This window comes from Denticeps clupeoides, chromosome 4 (assembly GCF_900700375.1).
Source record: "Denticeps clupeoides chromosome 4, fDenClu1.1, whole genome shotgun sequence".
Lineage (NCBI taxonomy): Eukaryota > Metazoa > Chordata > Actinopteri > Clupeiformes > Denticipitidae > Denticeps > Denticeps clupeoides.
The window spans coordinates 31,955,997-31,973,645 of record NC_041710.1 but is presented as its reverse complement, the minus strand read 5'-3'; the positions used below and the strand labels follow the sequence as shown (position 1 = coordinate 31,973,645).

Here is a 17,649-nt window from a genome sequence, read left to right as displayed (position 1 = left end):
TTCTCCATCTGATAGGGAGGGAAACACATTGCAAAGCTCAATCATTCACAAAAAAAAAAAAAGTAATTTTACACACGGTAGACATGCACAGGTAGATATGGGTAAAGGATTCAGTTCCTGAAATGGTCTGTTTCCAGAGGACTGTAACAGGGTGAAGGGCTCATTTTGTCAAAGCCAGTGTTCTTATCAGCAGCACTGAAAGACCTCCTGCTGCTTTGGCTGAAATATTCTAACAGCTGTGTGGGTGTGTATATGTGTGCGCATGTGTGCAAGACATGCAGAACACGCAGTGAGCTATTTGTTTCACTAGAATAGCCAAAGACACACGTCTTTATTGCGACCATTCCCATAAAAAACACACGCTTTCATTTAACCATTACCAGCACAACTTTCACACTGGGAACACTTGTACACAAAGTGTTGGATGAATTTGGTCTTCATATAAAAAAAATAAAAAGTTTAGTGCTGCAGCTGCACAAGCTCCTTCCACAGATCCGAAAAGCACTTCATCCGGTACAGATGTTGGCAATGATTCTAGTCAAAACCATAAACAAATATGGACAGAAACGATGAAAAAAAGATGATCTCAAAAGTCCAGAGAATCAGTCGCATCATGTCAGGTTGCCATGTATATTATGTACAGTATATTAATGTGTGTAGAAAAAAAACCAGGAGGGATTTGTGCATATTTGTGTGTGTTTGTGTGTCAGAATTCTTAGGCATGTAACATGCCATTAATGATGGACTGATGAGACTATCTCAGTAGCACCTAGCTGTATAGTTAAATCAGACATTGCGACCTTCCATTTCCTTGGCCACTTCCTTAACCGCGAGGGTACCACTGCTCTACATGGTGCAGAATTGTCAGTTTGATTGGCACCTGGGGGGTGGAATAACACTCACAGGAAACACACAACATTAGAATCAAAAGAGGTGATTATGACGCTATCGCTGCCTCCTCACTTGCTCTTGGGGACCTGTGGGGGTCCCAGGGAGAACCGTGTCCTGTTGATACTCCAAGTAAACACCGCTCACCAGCAAACCCCTGGGACCCCAAACACTTCTAATTGATCTAAGTTTTATCTGCCACCAATTACATCTAATCACAGTAAGGGACAAAGAGAAGGGGAATGCTTCCTGGACAAGGCCTGCGTCCGGATGTGGCACGTCCCCTCAGAGGACCGCTGCCCCCCAATGTGCCCTCTATTCTAGCAGGACCGTGCCTGATGTACAGTGTTCCTGTAAGAGTGCCCACCTCTTTTACTATGTAAACAAAGCCATCTGGGGGGAAACGATGTTGCCATGGTTGTGGACCGGCAGTCAGCACAATGGATGACATTTTGCCCGTGGTGATAGACGTGAGCAACTAAACTGCACAGCTGCTGACGTGTGGACGGCAATCCTATAATTACATGGCACATTTCTGAGCCACACTGAGAAACAGATGAGATTTCCACAACAGGCAGGACAGGGGACTGAAACTAAAGCTCCAGACAAATTTGATTGAATGAAATAGTAGTGCAGTACAGAAACTAATTAAAGATTCCCCCCAGTAACTCAGGAAGTGAACCAGGAAGGGACCATCAAAATAATTCTTTTAAAACATTTGATTTTAAAAAGGCTGTTGCTATATATATATATAGATGAATTGGACTTGTAATGGTTAGTTTCTCCCAACTCTGTGAACTAATGAACGATCTCCTACAAGCAAGGTTAACCATAATCTCTCAGTCCCAGCCACCCAAGCTAAAACTGTCTCTCTCTGAGCTACTCTGGATCCTGACACCGAGCTGCTGCAGAGATGTACCACGTATGAGATGTACCAGACGGTCACCCTAACAGCATAAGCGTCAAAGTTAGAGGGATTTCAAAATGGATCATTTTGTCATTGTGATTGTCATTGTGAAACATTGTCTGCAATGTTGTCGTCTGCATTTAACCATCACCCTTAGTGAGCAGTGAGCAGCCATGACAGTGCGCAGGGATGGTACAGTGCTCAGTGGCAACTCAGTGGCACCTTCCGATAATGAGCACGCTTCCTTACCCGCTATGCTTCCACTGCCCTATGTGCTGCTTTATGATTGGGCAGAATGGTGGGTGCCAGAATCTAAACGTTTGGTAGCATAATGGTATTTGGTATCATAATGGTGTCTGCACAACACAATAACAACCCTGCTCTGATACCTATTGCACCCTCACTCTACCCTGGAAGAGGGTCCCTTTCTCATTCACCCCTTTCCCAGAGCATCGTCCTTTTTTATTCTCTATGAGAGTTTTAGAGGTTTTCCCATGTTGCGCAGAAAGAGTGAAGGGGGTGTGGGGGTGTCAACAGTATGGCATGCCAAAGCCCATTGTGACATACTGCTTGTGAGATTGGGCTAAATAAAAAAATCAACGTTATTATTATAATATAAATATTGTATTGCTGCTCAGAGAACATAATTGTGTATGTTTGTTGGCTGTACCTTCATGCCATTCTGAACTAGCTTGTGGATATCAAGAAATGGCTCTTTGAGGAGTTCCATCTGATGAGTGAGAATCCAGACCAGGCCCTCTTTCTCCAGGATGAAGAGGCGATGTGAGCCATCTCCACAGTGCACTACCCCAACCGGATGTCGAAGGCTGTTGAGAACTTCCTGTACACAGTAGCAGTTGTGCTTGTGCTTTCTGGACAGTGAAATGAAACAAGATCAAAAATACATTTATTTTTCGATACACCAATTTGCATTTTATTAGATGATGCAGATAACATTTAATTTGTTATTCAATTAATTCAGATTTTGTAAAGTAGTGCTTAAAAATACTGATCAGCCATAACAAAAAACAACCATAATGGCTAAAGTGAATTACATAAATGTTTTCATTTATGGCACACAGAAAAGCTACTGGTGCTATATGTGATTGAGCGATGTTTGGGCATGATTGGTTTGGTCAGGGACATAGTCCTGAGACGTCTATGAAAGTGAACATGTTTTACAATCAGGACAGAAACCGGAGGTATACAGAATTGATATGAGAAGAGAGGAGAGGAAGAGAGGACTTTGCACTCAGTATTGCATTGGCTGGTTTTGACTTTGTAAGTAAAGTAGATAATGCAGTTAAATACTGATCAGATGGTTTTGTGCCTGTTTGGCACGTTTGTGGACAATATTTAGCAGGAACAATCAGGCATATCAGCAGGTGCACTGTTATCAATCCACCTATAATCATCAATATGGGCTCCTCCATTTTTAAAATTAGATCCCAAAAGTCACATTCTAAATTACCGTGCACATTCGTACAGTTGCCACACTGGTGATTTTTTTTTGCCCTTATGGCTGTTTAGTGTTTTGCATATTAAATGATTCCATTACAACACATGGGTGTTTTTTCCAGGTTATGAAGTAGAGCAGAAAGCAGTGGACAGCTCAGATGGTCACATATCTTTTGCCGAGGGGGAGCTACTGGCAGGATATTTCTTTCTGCAGGACTACTGGCTGTAGTCCTGGATCATTGACTGTTAAGAAATGCAGCACACAGGCCTATGTGTTTCTGCTCAGCTAACTATGCTGCGAACAGTCTGTAGTGGCTCGAAAGTGAAGCAAGCAGGGCAGACCATTCCTTCTCAGTACCCCCTTTGTTTCATTTTTCATCGCTCTCTCTTTCCATCTCTGCCCTTTCTCTGCAGCACAAAAGGTCTGAGCTTAAGGGCTAAGCAGACACATGCTGTTGAAGCATTTTTATTGTGTCATCAGAAGTGGCACATCTGACTTTAAATCAACAGGGGACAGAAAGCTAAAGGGGGACTAACCCAACTAGATGCTTTAAGCTCTGGGCAGCAGGAGCATATAAATAACTGGCTAAATCAAATCAGTTAAATGAGAGAAAAAAAAAAAAACAAAACAATAAAAAGGAGACTTATGTACCCGTTGATATCTTCTATTTTCTCATCGGTCAGATAGTTGGAATCCTGACCTCGCGTTTGCTTCTGCTGGAAGTCTGGAAAGCACAGGCCAGCATCTCTTCTGCTGTAGTACTGGCAGAACTCCTTGACATCAGCCTGGAAGAGTTCTGCAACATACAGGCATACAAGTTGGAAATAGACACACAACACACACACTACACACATATTGAGTGGGGTGAGGCAGAGGTTCTAGCACCACCTGTTCTGCTCTTAATTTAAGTCAACACTGGCCTGGTTTAAGCACACTATGCTTCAGTGAGAGAAAACCCTACAATTTGTTGATTGGCGCAATGTCTGTCTACACAAACCAAAAGTGGGCTGATCCGGTCTAGAACATAACAGAACATAAAGCGTTGGAGAACTCAGGAGATTCAGTATAAATCTGTGCCACACTGGCATGTAACTTGATGCCAACAGGTGTCGATACTGTTCAGCATTTGTATTAAAACTCCTATAGAGATGGACTGGTGTTGTCCTGCATTCTATGACTGTGATCCACTGTAATTCCGTTGAAATGACCATCATGGCATCTGGTGCTTACACACTTGAGACTGGATTTGTAACGTGTCACAACTAAACATACTATGCGTGCACTAAGCGCATTTTTTTGGTGAAAATTGTGAGCGAAGCATTACTTACTCGTTGCATACAGCTAAGAAATTAAAGTTGTTCAACTCAGAGCCCTCAATGGGCATGATATGGATGATTTATGTTACAGATTACTCATTTTTAATCTTCTTACAAATATGTAATGGTCCATCCAACCATTGACAATGACAGAAGCGAAAGGAATCTAAAGATGAACACCTACAGGCAAAAGTTACTAAAACACAGATAGCATGACTGGTAAGCCCTTATGCCTATTCCCCTGTGTGTGAGTGAGTGGAAATAGCTGACATTCCAACACAGTGTCCAAATGCTTCATTAAAAGTGACATTCTAAACATTCACTGAACAGAACAGGAATCCCCAGTGAACACAACTCTTATTGCTATTAGTATTGATCAATGAGACACGCCCAACGTAAGCCCCGCCGGCATCTCAATCAGTGAACAGAAACTCTCTCTGCAGCCAACACATTATTTAGCAGCATGAGCTAGAACAAGGGACGTGTCCACAGAAGTGGCCCTTGACATCTGATTGGTCAGAGCCAGAGATCGTAATCAGTTTCTTCAATTAGAGCAGAGTTTCAAAGTCTGACATCTCTTGAAGTCTTTTTTGCGTATGTAGTTTTGCGTATGTTGACTAAGTTGATAAGGAAGTTGTGTAGAGTTAGCAATAGCGCTGCTAAGTTAGGGTGACCAGTTCTCCTCTTTTCCCCGAATATGTCCGGCTGGGTTTTTACACTTGTCTGGCTGAATAAACATCAGCTTCAACACGCGTATTCGTACTAAAAAAAAATAAAAATTCGGGCAAACCGGGAAATGTCTGAGTTCAACACTACCATGCATTCATATTTTTCCCCTGTGCTGTCTGAGGTGCTGAAGTTTGTCGTGTTACCATGGTGATATTGCATATTTAATTCTGCATGTAGTTTGAAGCCAAAATATTGCCATATAAGGGTCTGTGTTTCTTTCTTAAATCTTTACCAGGCGTCACTGCACACTGGAAAGTCATGTGACAATCAAGGTCATACATGCAACACACCACATTTGTCTTTTTCCTCTAAATTTTATTTGTTTCCTTTTAATGGCTCAGGCACAACCGTCAGAGGCGGCGTATCTCTTTCCATGTATTTTAATATGTCCAGTTGTATAAGTGAGCAGGCGTCTTGATATAAACATTACAAAAGCTTGAAATGAAAACGAGCAATATTTTCGCATCTAATGTGCTTTTTTCATTACACTTTTCACAGAAACATGCTTCCCTGTTTCAGTCCTTTAGGCTTTGCCAGTGGAACAATTTTTTTCATGTTGTGGTGTGACATGCTGCCATACTAAACTTAGATGACCAAGTAGTTGTCGTTTTTCTAGTCCATGTCTGTACATGCACTTAAAAAAAAATATTCTGATTAATCGTGGCACACTACTCACTGCATGTAATAACTACGCACGTGACTAATAAATCTTGAAATCTTGAAACCACTTCCCGGACAATCACTACAGGAGGAAGACAGCCAACACAGTTGTGACAGACACACATCAATAATAGACTTAATACAGTGTTCCTATAGATCTAAACAGGCACTAAAAAACGTTTGTCATACCACCCACATTCCACCAGTTCCTGGGTCAGTTCTGCTGGTCCTACAGGTTTAGCCCCTAACTTTTCAATCAAATTTATGTTGGAAACACAGTATGTGTGATTATCCATAACTTTTTTTTTTGAGTCCAAATGTTCGAGACTAGACTTTTCATAGTTACCTTAACAATACAATAAAACACCACAAAATGATCTTCAAGGTGAAACGTAAAGTATACAAGAAGGGACAATGGCAACCGTGGCCCAAACAATCCTACCGCTTTGCTTCACTCACTATTATTGACACATCTTAAGCAGAACCACAGCTGCCTTAGACGATTCCACGGTCCAGGGCTCAAATTTTTGCGTTCTGGCACTCTTCACACAGCAAACAATAATAATGTTATGTAACCGGGTGAGAAATAATCAAAATCATGCACTACACCATGCATAAAATATGATTTTAATATGATTTACAAAGTTCTACACAGTCTAGGGATGACAACCATATATGGACTGACCTACCACATTCTTTAGCCTAGACAGAAAGTGCCGGCGTAATGAGCAGCTTCTGCCGTGCGTCACCGCATTCAGCGTGTAGCGCAATCAATACAAGCAAATTCCAGCCAGGTCTTTCTGCTGCGTCACAGCTTTCTGTAGTTTATTTTTCCTTGAAAAACTATTCAGCATAGATCATCTCAGCTGCACCCCCACAGGTTAAATGTAGTTTTTAAGTCAGACATAATGTTATGTCAGACACAATAGCCTATTTTATTCAGCTGTATATGATGAACCTTTGAGGGTAGAATTTTTTCCCTAAAAGGCATGGGTTATTCACATTGATAAGATTAGGTTTGTCAGTGTAACTGTACTGGCTAGTGGGGCTCTGTTATAGTATTGTCAGTCATCACATTTACTATGTCTGGGACAAGGTAAGGTGTTGGGGACACTTGGGTAGGTCAATTAAATAGATCTATATACAATGTCTATACCTGAGGTTCATATTATGTAGAAAAACAGACTTAATTTTACATTCACATTATTATGATTCCCAAGGATTTTATACAGATTTCCCAGATATTGACCCTTCATTTACATTTATAGCATTTATCAGACGCCCTTATCCAGAGCGACTTACATTCAGTAGTTACAGGGACAGGGACAGTCCCCCTGGAGCAACTTAGGGTTAAGTGTCTTAACCCTAAGTAAGTGGGATTTGAACCTGGGTCTTCTGGTTCATATGTGAGCGTGTTACCCGCTAAGCTACTACCACTACCATGTGATATGGAGAGAAGGAGGCAAACCGTGAAGGAAAAACACGGTATATCAACCTTACTATGCCCGGTTGAATGACTGAAGGTTTGCACATTAAACATGATAGAGGTCACACGTTCCTTACAGTCCTAGCTCGGCATATAACTCAACCAAAGTAAATCACACAAGTACAGGCTGATGGCTCCGCCCACCACATAACATTTGACATCTGTTACAATCTGCAGCAAAATGGCTATCGAACAATAGCCGAGGGTCCTAGCCTGTTTGGTGCCTTGGGCATACATGATCTACAAAAATGCTTTGCCATGATTACGTTACAGAACGTTACAGAATTTTTATGTACGTGGGTTGAGGGCTATCGGTGTTTTCAAGATTGCAAGATACATTATTTAAATTAACGTAAGAATGTCATTCTCAAGTAATGTCAAGTAATGTCAGAACGGAACTTGAGCTGATTTGGAGCAGTCGGTCTCATCGCTGCTACCTTTCCTCCTCTTCCTCCCTCCAAACAGCATCTCTGATGTAGTAATATAGTGCTTAGTTGTAATAATGCTACTACTGCTATGTTACTGTAAGATAATTAGAGTATACTTAGAGTATTTACACCAAATGATAGTTAATTAAATAATTTGTTTAATATACTTTGGGCTGCTTAAGTAAAAATTGAATAAGTCAAATAAGTTGTTTGAAAAGGATAATATTTTTATGTTCTGATATTTTGTTAATCCTAATTTTTTTTACATTTGTGGCAGAGTGGGATGTCTTGAACCATACATTTAGCAGAAAATTCACATTGTTCAGAGAATTCTTTAAGAATGATCAGCGAACATGCTACTTCAGCAGCTAATCCCACACGGCTCAGTGATTATTTATGACAAAGAAATATGTATCCTCTCTCTTTCATATATATATATATATAAAAACATTAAATGAGTAGGTTCTGTATAAAGCCACTGCTTTCGCATAACTGTCTGAGAGTGAGAAACAGACAGGCAGAGGTAGTCCTGTCCACTAGCAGCAGAGTTATACTTCCATCTGGTTATCTTCCAAAGCAACCTGGGTGGCCACCCACAGTACTTGACATCTTGATGCACTTCAAGTTTTACATACACACAACCTTTGTAGAAAAATAAATGTGTGATTCGTCACCACATATGCTGATTTGGGAGGAGTGGGTGCAGGGGAAGGAGGGGTACGCTCCTCAGACTTTGGAACCTGTTCCTCTTTTCTTCATCGCAGACACTTAGCTGCGGTCAGCCCACTTACTGCAGCTGAAGTCCTCTCCCCACTGCTGCTCAAACTCGAAGCCAAGAGTGGCTTGTATGTGATTCTACGATCCCTCGCTGTAGTCAGGAAAAACACAGAAGTGTGGTGGCTGTTCTGGAATGTGTGTGTAAGTGTTTGTTTGATTCGGGGTGGCCGCATATGTGCTGCATTCGATCTAAGTAAACAGCTTGCGCATCCTCTCTGATGTAATCTCTCACGGATGCACTGATAGGACAAGACCTTCAGCTTGGCCGCAGACAGGGGAGGCTGCAGGATGAAACTACACCTCCTCGTCTTTAGGACCAAAACTGAAATCACTACTATTTAAAATGATTTCTTGTTGAGCTTTACAATGAGTTCCTTTCAGAAACCCCACATTGTTGCCTGTATTAATTGGGCTTGTTGACTGTATTAATTTGTGCTAATTAAAGCATACTTGTGTTTCTAATATCAGTTGTATTAAAGTGAAAAGTGAAGTGACTTATATACACTGCAGCACGGCGCACACAGTCAAATTTGTCCTCTGCTTTTAACCAATCACCCTTGGTGAGCTGTGTGCAGCCATGAAAACACTGCACAAGGAGAAGAGGTGACCGGACCCTGAGGAAGATTGTGGAGAAGGACCGATTCCAGACCTTGGGGGACCTGCGGAAGCAGTGGACTGAGTCTGGAGTAGAAACATCCAGAGCCACCGTGCACAGGCGTGTGCAGGAAATGGGCTACAGGTGCCGCATTCCCCAGGTCAAGCCACTTTTGAACCAGAAACAGCGGCAGAAACGCCTGACCTGGTCTACAGAGAAATGAAAGCAAATGTCATTGCATGTCATTCAGAAATCAAGGTGCCAGAATCTGGAGGAATACTGGGCAGAGGGATATGCCAAAATGCCTGAAGTCCAGTGTCAAGTACCCACAGTCAGTGGTGTGCCATGTCAGCTGCTGGTCCACTGTGTTTTATCAAGAGCAGGGTCAATGCAGCTAGCTATCAGGAGATTTTGGAGCACTTCATGCTTCCATCTGCTGAAAAGCTTTATGGAGGTGAAGATTTCATTTTTCAGCATGACCTGGCACCTGCTCACAGTGCCAAAACCACTGGTAAATGGTTTACTGAGCATTGTATTACTGTGCTCAATTGGCCTGCCAACTGTCCTGACCTGAAGCCCATAGAGAATCTGTGGGATATTGTGAAGAGAAAGTTGAGAGACGCAAGACCCAAAACTCTGGATGAGCTTAAGGCCGCTATTAAAGCATCCTGGGCCTCCATAACTCCTCAGCAGTGCCACAGGCTGATTGCCTCCATGCCACGCCGCATTGAAGTAGTCATTTCTGCAAAAGGATTCCCGACCAAGTATTGAGTGCATAACTGAACATGATTATTTGAAGGTTGACTTTTTTTGTATTAAAAACACTTTTTTTTTTTCATGAGCTGTATGCCAAAATCATCAATATTAAAACTATAAGTCTTGAACTACCTTCAGTTGTGTGTAATTAATCTAAAATATATGAAAATCTAATGTTTATCAGTACATTACAGGAAATAATGAACTATCACAATATGCAAACTTTTTTAGAAGGACCTGTATATTAGGTCACTGTTTCCTATAATCTCGTCTGATAGAGGAGCTCCTGAAATAAAGGCACTAGGGTTGAACAAAAATCTAATCTCAATTTATTTGGCAAATATCGCGATTTAATTATGTGTATTACGTTTGAGGTTTAAGTTTATTGTCATATGTACAAAGTACAGCGTACAGAGCACAATGAAATTCTTACTTGAAAACTCCTCCCACGTAGACAGAATATAGGACGTGATACATAGAAGACATAGAAAACAAAGTGGTGCAGCAGCAATAAATAAGTCACAGAAGGCTAAGTTGCGTAAAGTGAATAAAGTGCTTTGTGCTACACAATAAAGTGTAGTAAAACATGTAGCATACGTTGAAATTTAAACTGTGCTGTAACTAGCATACCACGACTTGAGAGCGCACGCCCATGCTTGTGTTTAAGTAGGTGTGGCTTTAAAATGAGACACATCAGACTGGTGAGCATGACTATCACACAGGGTCATCGGTGCAATGTAACTGGACTCAAGGGGTGGCACGTGGTTGCAAAATAATCGATTTATAAAATCGCATTCATCCGATTTCAGTTTGGTTTTGATCTGATATATCCTTCAGCTCTAGCCAGCAGCCATTAGCAATCACAGATGGAGTTTTGTGCATTCAATTAACTGCACAATTAATCAATTGTAAGTATCTCAAATAAACTGATTATGATGTGATCCATATGTTAAAACTAATAATTATAATTTAGATTTCTTCATTGTCATTGTACAATAAAATTTTTCTGCACTCATAACTGGGTTACATTTAAGAAATTAAAACACATACAGTAGCAGTAGCACGGTGGATGTGTGGGGCGGGGTGGATTTTCTTTTCGATAAAGAGATGTTGCATTTGATGGAACTAAACTAAGTTCAGTGTGGTGATAGCTTTTGGGGAAAAAACATGATGGACCTATAAATGTTCACCAGAGGGCATTAGTTAAAACAGCTGATGGGCCAGATGTGATGGATCCTAGAGGATGCTGTATGTCTTTTGCAGACTGTGGGACGCGTAGATATCATCCAAATGAGGCGAAGCCCAGCTCTCACGAGAGACTTGTGCTAGAACTGGAACCAAATCCTCAGGCAGAGTAAACATAAAAGGGCGTGACTGAAAAGACTGAAAAAAATCCAACCTCTTGTTTTACATCTTATTTTTTTGGCACAAATCTGAGTCCATACATTTTCCACACCTGTTGCACCCCAGCTTGAGGCGGTGGTAGCCTAGTGGGTAAGACACTCGCCTATGAACCAGAAGACCCAGGTTCAAATCCCACTTACTACCATTGTGTCCCTGAGCAAGACACTTAACCCTAAAATTGCTGCAGGGGGGGACTGTCCCTGTAACTACTGATTGTAAGTCGCCCTGGATAAGGGCGTCTGATAAATGATGTAAATGTAAATGGGGGGTGCCAGTAAACTCTAATGCGCAAGGCAAAAACTGCTGGCTCACTTGTTCTTGTCATGTTTACTAGCTAGAGCGATCACTGTACAATGTTTAAAAAATTACCATTTATTAACTATTCCTCTGTATCACACTAACAGGTTATTAATTAGATAAGAGACATTGGAAGACTGGAATAAATATTTTTTTTCCTTTCTTACAACCAATTGCAATGTTTGCATGTCTAAATGTGTCTGAATATTCAAGAATTTCTAGAACTAAACATTTCAACATTTACCCCCCAGATCAAAAAGACCCCCGTCATAATTCTCAATTGATGTGGAATTATTTTTTTTCTCCATATGAAGGTTAAATAAGAACATTCGACAGCTGGATGTTTTTGATTTTCATACAAATGCTGCAAAGTGCTGAATCAGGAGTATTATACTATGCCTCATGGTTTACAGGGCCCAGAATTATTTGATCTGTCTTTAATATTGTGAATGAGCCAGCTCTGCAGCCAGCTAAATCAAACTAGGCTGTTTATAAAAATCCTCACCAAATACCCTGTAAAACTATCAAAGGGCCACAAATATTTGCAGATTGATGAGCCTGTGAGGTTGGAGATGTGCTCAGCACCTTCTGCCACTAAGCTGCCACTAACCCCACGGTTGAAAAGAGCAGACCAAGAGCTCCTTCTGTGAGGACAAGCCGGAACTGCTTTATCTTGCAGAAACTTTTTTTTTTTTTTAATTGCAACGTAAAATTGTGATATTTTCAGGCGGGGAAGAGTAAAAAGTGAAAAATTGCCGGGGACAACCTGTTCCAGTGAGAATTACACAACACTCTCATCAGACGTAATACATTTATAAAACTATCCTGCAAAAGTTACGTTCTGTCACTCACTCACTCACTCTGTATCCATAACCGCTTCAATTCCCATTCTAGAGTCATGGCTGCCGGAGACCATCAACGTGCGCAGAGACTCGCCGCCCCAACACGGGGGAAAGCCGGCATTCAAACTCACCACCTCGGAGGCCATATTGCTAACCGCCACGCCCCTGTGCTGCCAATATATAATCCTGTTACTATCAAATTACTAAAAAGTATGGATTGTATGGGTCCTGATCACTTTTATGAGGCTTTTTTTTATTATAAATATACAATCTGTAATCTACCTCTGCGTGCATGTCTGAGTGAGAGATGGGCGAGGAAGAGGGGGGAAGGCGTGGCTCTACCTGGTACGTGGCCTCTGCAGGTGTAGTAGAACTCCCTGCAGTAGTCGTGGCAGAGCCGGGGCAGGTCTGGCTCGCGGGCGGGCGAGCGGTACAAAACCTGGGCATTGGGCGAGCATCGGGCGCACCGCAGCTCCTCCAGCAGGCGAGAGCACTCCGTGTTGTTGGTGGAGAGGACCTGACCAGAGGAGTCCCAACCAAAACAAAAATCCATTAGACAAAAATAAAAAAAAAACAACGGTTTCGCTTTGTACGTCTGGATTTTACTACTTGTTTATGAGACTTAATCGGACTTGTGATGGGACGAAGGCGTAGAGAATCGACTACGCATACTGCAAACTGTACTCTGGTCACCGGGCAAAAAGTAAACGGCCGATTCATTATGCAACAAGATTATTTATGCAGCAAATTAGCTGCAATAAAACAACAATGTAATCTGCCCTGGCCCATCTATCCACAGACATGAGTTATGCGGCGGCTGCCGGGCCTGTCGGCGCTCGCCATCGGCACTGTGTGAGGTCCGCGTCTAAACATCCATCTTCAGATAGAGAGGCGCGCTGCTCCCCAACTCTGCTATCAACATATTAGCAGGCGAGAGGGGAGGGCGGCCGTCACTCCAGAGCCCCGACGGTGATGCTCAGGGTTCGAGAGGCACGGTGGGTGTTATCGCAAATACGCATTAAGGCACTTGGCGCTGCTCGCGGCCAGAAAAAAGATGGGAAGATGACAGGTGAGCGCGTCCCTACATGGCGGTAAAGTGCCAGTAGAGCTGATGGGCCTTCTCGGCCGTGTACTTCACGTATATGTTGCTGGGCTTGGCTCCAGGGTCCTCTGAGCAAGACGACATTCACGGTGTGTTTGTTCAAAAAAAGAGGCAAAAAAAATAAGAAGAATTCCTGTACTGTATGAGGTTTGGAGATTTGATGATATTTGATGATCAACATTTTGAGAAGCGAGCAAATTCATTAAGCCAATACACTAAAAGCCTGCAGGTGCACACACACACACACACACAGTCACAAAAGACACACTCTTTACTGCCTTCAGGGATGGATGAAAGGAAGTCATCATGGGAGGTCGACATATCTACTGTAAATCTGCATTCCCCCCCCCCAAGCGCTGTAATCACTTTCTCTGCTTCTCTCCATTATTTTCATCCCTTTTCTCCCGGGTACTTGCTTTTTAATGACCAGGAAGGGGGGGAGCCGGGGCAATAAATCTTAGTGGCCGCCCCACTCGAGTGTTAAACGGCTTAACCCGCGCGCTTTTGCCCCCCCCCCCGGGAATAGGTGTTATTGTGGGAGAGGGGGGTCGGCCGGTGGACAGAATTCGCTCCCAGGGACTGAATGATGTTCTCCGGGCTTCTCCCATTAGCGAAACCAACAAACACAATGGTGGTGCTGTTATTCTTCTGCCATGAGCAAAAGGCTCCGTGTGTGGCCGGTGTGGTGGGGAGGAGGAGAAGTCGACTCCTCGCTCTCCTTCTCTTTCTTTCTCTCTTCATTCCCCCCCCCCCCCCCAATTCCCAGGTCCATTCGCACGACTTGAGCAAATTAAGTAACGCAATGTGGCTTTTTTTTTGTCGCAAAACAAAGCGTGATGCCAGCCAGTCCCCCACGTCGACGCGCTGTTTACGTGAGAATTTTGTATTTTTTGCCACTTGTAAAACACGCCGCGTGTCGGCCTGTGACGAGCGCGGTTTACCTGGGCCGCCGGTCGCCGTGGGAGGATGTGCAGCGCCGCTCGGCGGGTGGGGCAGCAGGACACGCGTGGGTAGAGCCTGGAGCAGAGCTCGCCGTCGCCGTCGCCGTCCTGCCGCCTGTCCCTCTTCTTCAGGCGCCTGGGCGGGCTGCCGTCGTGACATCGCCTCCGTCGCGGCGCGGAACTCGCGGCGGCTCCGCACTCCCACACGCCGGCCGCCAGCGCCAGGAGGAGCGCGAACTTCACGTGGTTCATGGTGGACAAAAAAAAAAAAAAAACAACAAAACAAACGCCGCCGAACGCCTACCGAGAACAGGTCAGCTTTTAATAAAAGGTGTGTACAGTAAATCGTGCATTTAACGTGAGAACCGGCTGCCTGGTGAGGGTTGACCCATAAAGTCCGTGGGAGTGCCGTGGTGCGGTAGGTGCGCTGGCCGCTCACATGTTTCTCGCGGCGCGTCCCCGCTTCTTTTTAACCAGCGCGCGAGAAACGCAGCGAACGTGGTGACGTAGGCGCGTCATCTGCTGACCCGGGTCGGAGGCGTTACCTGTGTGCGTGCGCGCGTGTGTGCTTCATTTCCTTTGGTTTTCAGAGCACTTCATCAATATTGTCATATATTCTACTAATGCCACAGATTAAATTATGTTTCTGCTTTTCTGCAGGTTTCCAAAACATAATGTTAATAGTATTCGTTTTTAATAAATCATTCTGTGTTTTAATTTATTGCACCATTTTGTGGTTGTGTGTGTGTGTGTATAGAATTTTTTTGTCTAATTACATCCTAATGAAGACCTTAAAGTTCAGATCATGGCTTCGATGAGGGTCTGGCCAGCTTGATTGAAACAAGCCACGCTGCAGCGCTGACTGGCCGTCTCAGATGTGAGATTGCATGGTGTTCCCGCTCCTCGCAGGCCATCCAGATAAGAGCGGGCCAGCTGCGGGGCAAGGACCCTTCCATTCTCTCATCTTCTGAAAGACTGGAAGACTGCTGGCCCATGAGGGAATGTCCCTGGCCATTAAAACAAACAGGCAGAATTGCCACACCTGTTCTTCTTTGGGGGTCTGCTGCTGACCAAGGTTCAGTGGTCTTATCTCCTGCGATTAGCAGCGGACGGAATCCTGTGTGCTGGCCGGAACGAACTTTTTTCCTGTTGTCTCTCTGCGGCCTCTTCTGTAGATGAGAACATATTGACAGGTCTGGGATCAGCGTGCGGTGGCACGAGGAACATGTGGGAAGCAGCTGTGAGTGCTGGCGCATCGGCTCCAGGCTAACAGTAAAGCGAACAACAGGTCCCACTGGAGCTTTCTTCACCACACAAACATACCTGGTGCCATTTCCGAATCCTTCCCGCCACTCTGCTGTGATGCGGATCACAAGTAGACGGCATCACCTACATAGCTGGCTGCAGGTGGGGAAATCTCGGTCAGATCAGCAGGTTGGTTTTTTTTTTTTTTTTTTTGGGGGGGGGGAGAAAATGTTGTCGTCAGTCAGGAAAGTCCCTGGTTATTCACTAGTTGTATGGCTCAGCCTTCGCAGACCGTAGCCTTGCTCTCGTGAAAACCAAGCACCCTCCCAGAAGGGAGACAGGTTGGTTTGGTTGGACCACACACACGCAGGGACCAACAATATCCAACGCGGTAACACTGCACCTATTTAAATGTCGGGTGTACGACGCAGAACTGGGCTGCTGAGGTTTTATGCCAAACTTCTTTCCTCTTCGTTTGTGTCCTTTGCTTTAAATCTCCCCTTTCATGCCACGACTCCTGACACCAGAGAGATGTGGATTAGCATGGATAAGCATTTCATTGCTCATGTTATTGTAACTGTTACTGTAATTACATCGTTAATTGTAAAAATCCAGGATCAAACAGGATCATGTGAGAAATACATTCAGAGGAACTAATTAAAAATAAAGGAAGAACATAATGTAACCTCTTGATTTCAGAAGGCACAGAGAACGTATGTACAGTGGCAACCAGTAGATTTGTGTTTAGTTTGTGTTTTAGTGAAAATGCCCCATGATGCTCAGTGGCTAATAGGGACGCACAATTTACTGGTAACGGCTCAGCGTTTCATACGTATGTGAGTGTAAAAAAAAACCTGCAGGGAATGTGTACATGATGTTCTCAGTAGATACAACAAGGCTAATGAGGCCTTGCCATCTGTTTACAGATCCTTCAGAGTGAAAGAGAGAGAAGTGGAGAAAACCGCTCCTCACTCAGTAGCCTTTTCTTGCAACATGCAACGTCTCAGATTTCCACTTTGGTGGCTTTAAACACACAAGGATATCTCAAGTATCGCAGCTTATGCTGAGAATCACAGAGAGAGAGAGAGAGAGAGAGAGTTCCTGGGCTCATTGCCCAGGATCAACAACCTCTAAATCGTCTCCCTCAGTCAGTAGACCACACTGTTTTTTTCTTATCTTCTCTCCCTCCTCCTTCAAATCTCCCTTCTGTTCTAATATTACTATCACTACACTGGTCTATGTACACACAAGCAGAGAAACCACCCACACTCCACACCCCCACCACCACCCTGACTTCCTACTCGCAGCTTCTGGCAAATGGAGACCCTCCAACAGTTGTTCAAGGTCGTCCAGAAGATGAAGCTGTTACTGTGTTACTAGGACTATGAGTTTTTTCTTTTGACCATAGTCCTCAGAAGCCTCGGGGAGAAGAAGAAACAGAATCAACCAGCGGCCTGTTCTTTAGAGGAAGTGTAAGGGAATGCCCTCCGACACACACAATAGGGACAATTGCTCAAATTTCCAGACCTATATGTCACCCCAGCTAAGACAAGCTTCCTGAATAAATCATTCAATATGTAAGGTGCAAAGGGAGTGAAACAAGAGAAAAAATAGTTTTAACGTCCGTTCTCACTCTTTTCAGCCAGATCATGTCCCCTGATAGCTTATTTTGTTGGTTGCTGAGGGGTTAAATTGCAGGCATCTCCTCTCACTGTAATTACTTATAAATGGTTTCCAGTGGTTGCTGGAAACAGACATCGACACCCCCCCCCCCCCCCAAAAAAAAGACCAATACAATGGCTACCGTGTATGTGTGC

General features: G+C 43.6%; 1 protein-coding gene across 1 annotated transcript in view; it reads right to left on the bottom strand.

Moving 5' to 3' along the window:
* The window catches only part of hhip (hedgehog interacting protein), a 31,790-nt gene extending 16,951 nt beyond the window's left edge, over positions 1–14,839 (bottom strand). The window contains exons 1-4 of the mRNA XM_028977395.1: positions 14,588–14,839; positions 12,887–13,061; positions 3,906–4,050; positions 2,466–2,667 (exon numbers count right to left, since the gene is read on the bottom strand). Of these exons, the coding sequence (XP_028833228.1) occupies positions 2,466–2,667; positions 3,906–4,050; positions 12,887–13,061; positions 14,588–14,839 (774 nt within the window). The remainder of the gene's footprint in view (positions 1–2,465; positions 2,668–3,905; positions 4,051–12,886; positions 13,062–14,587) is intronic.
* Between the last annotated feature and the right edge of the window lie 2,810 nt (positions 14,840–17,649).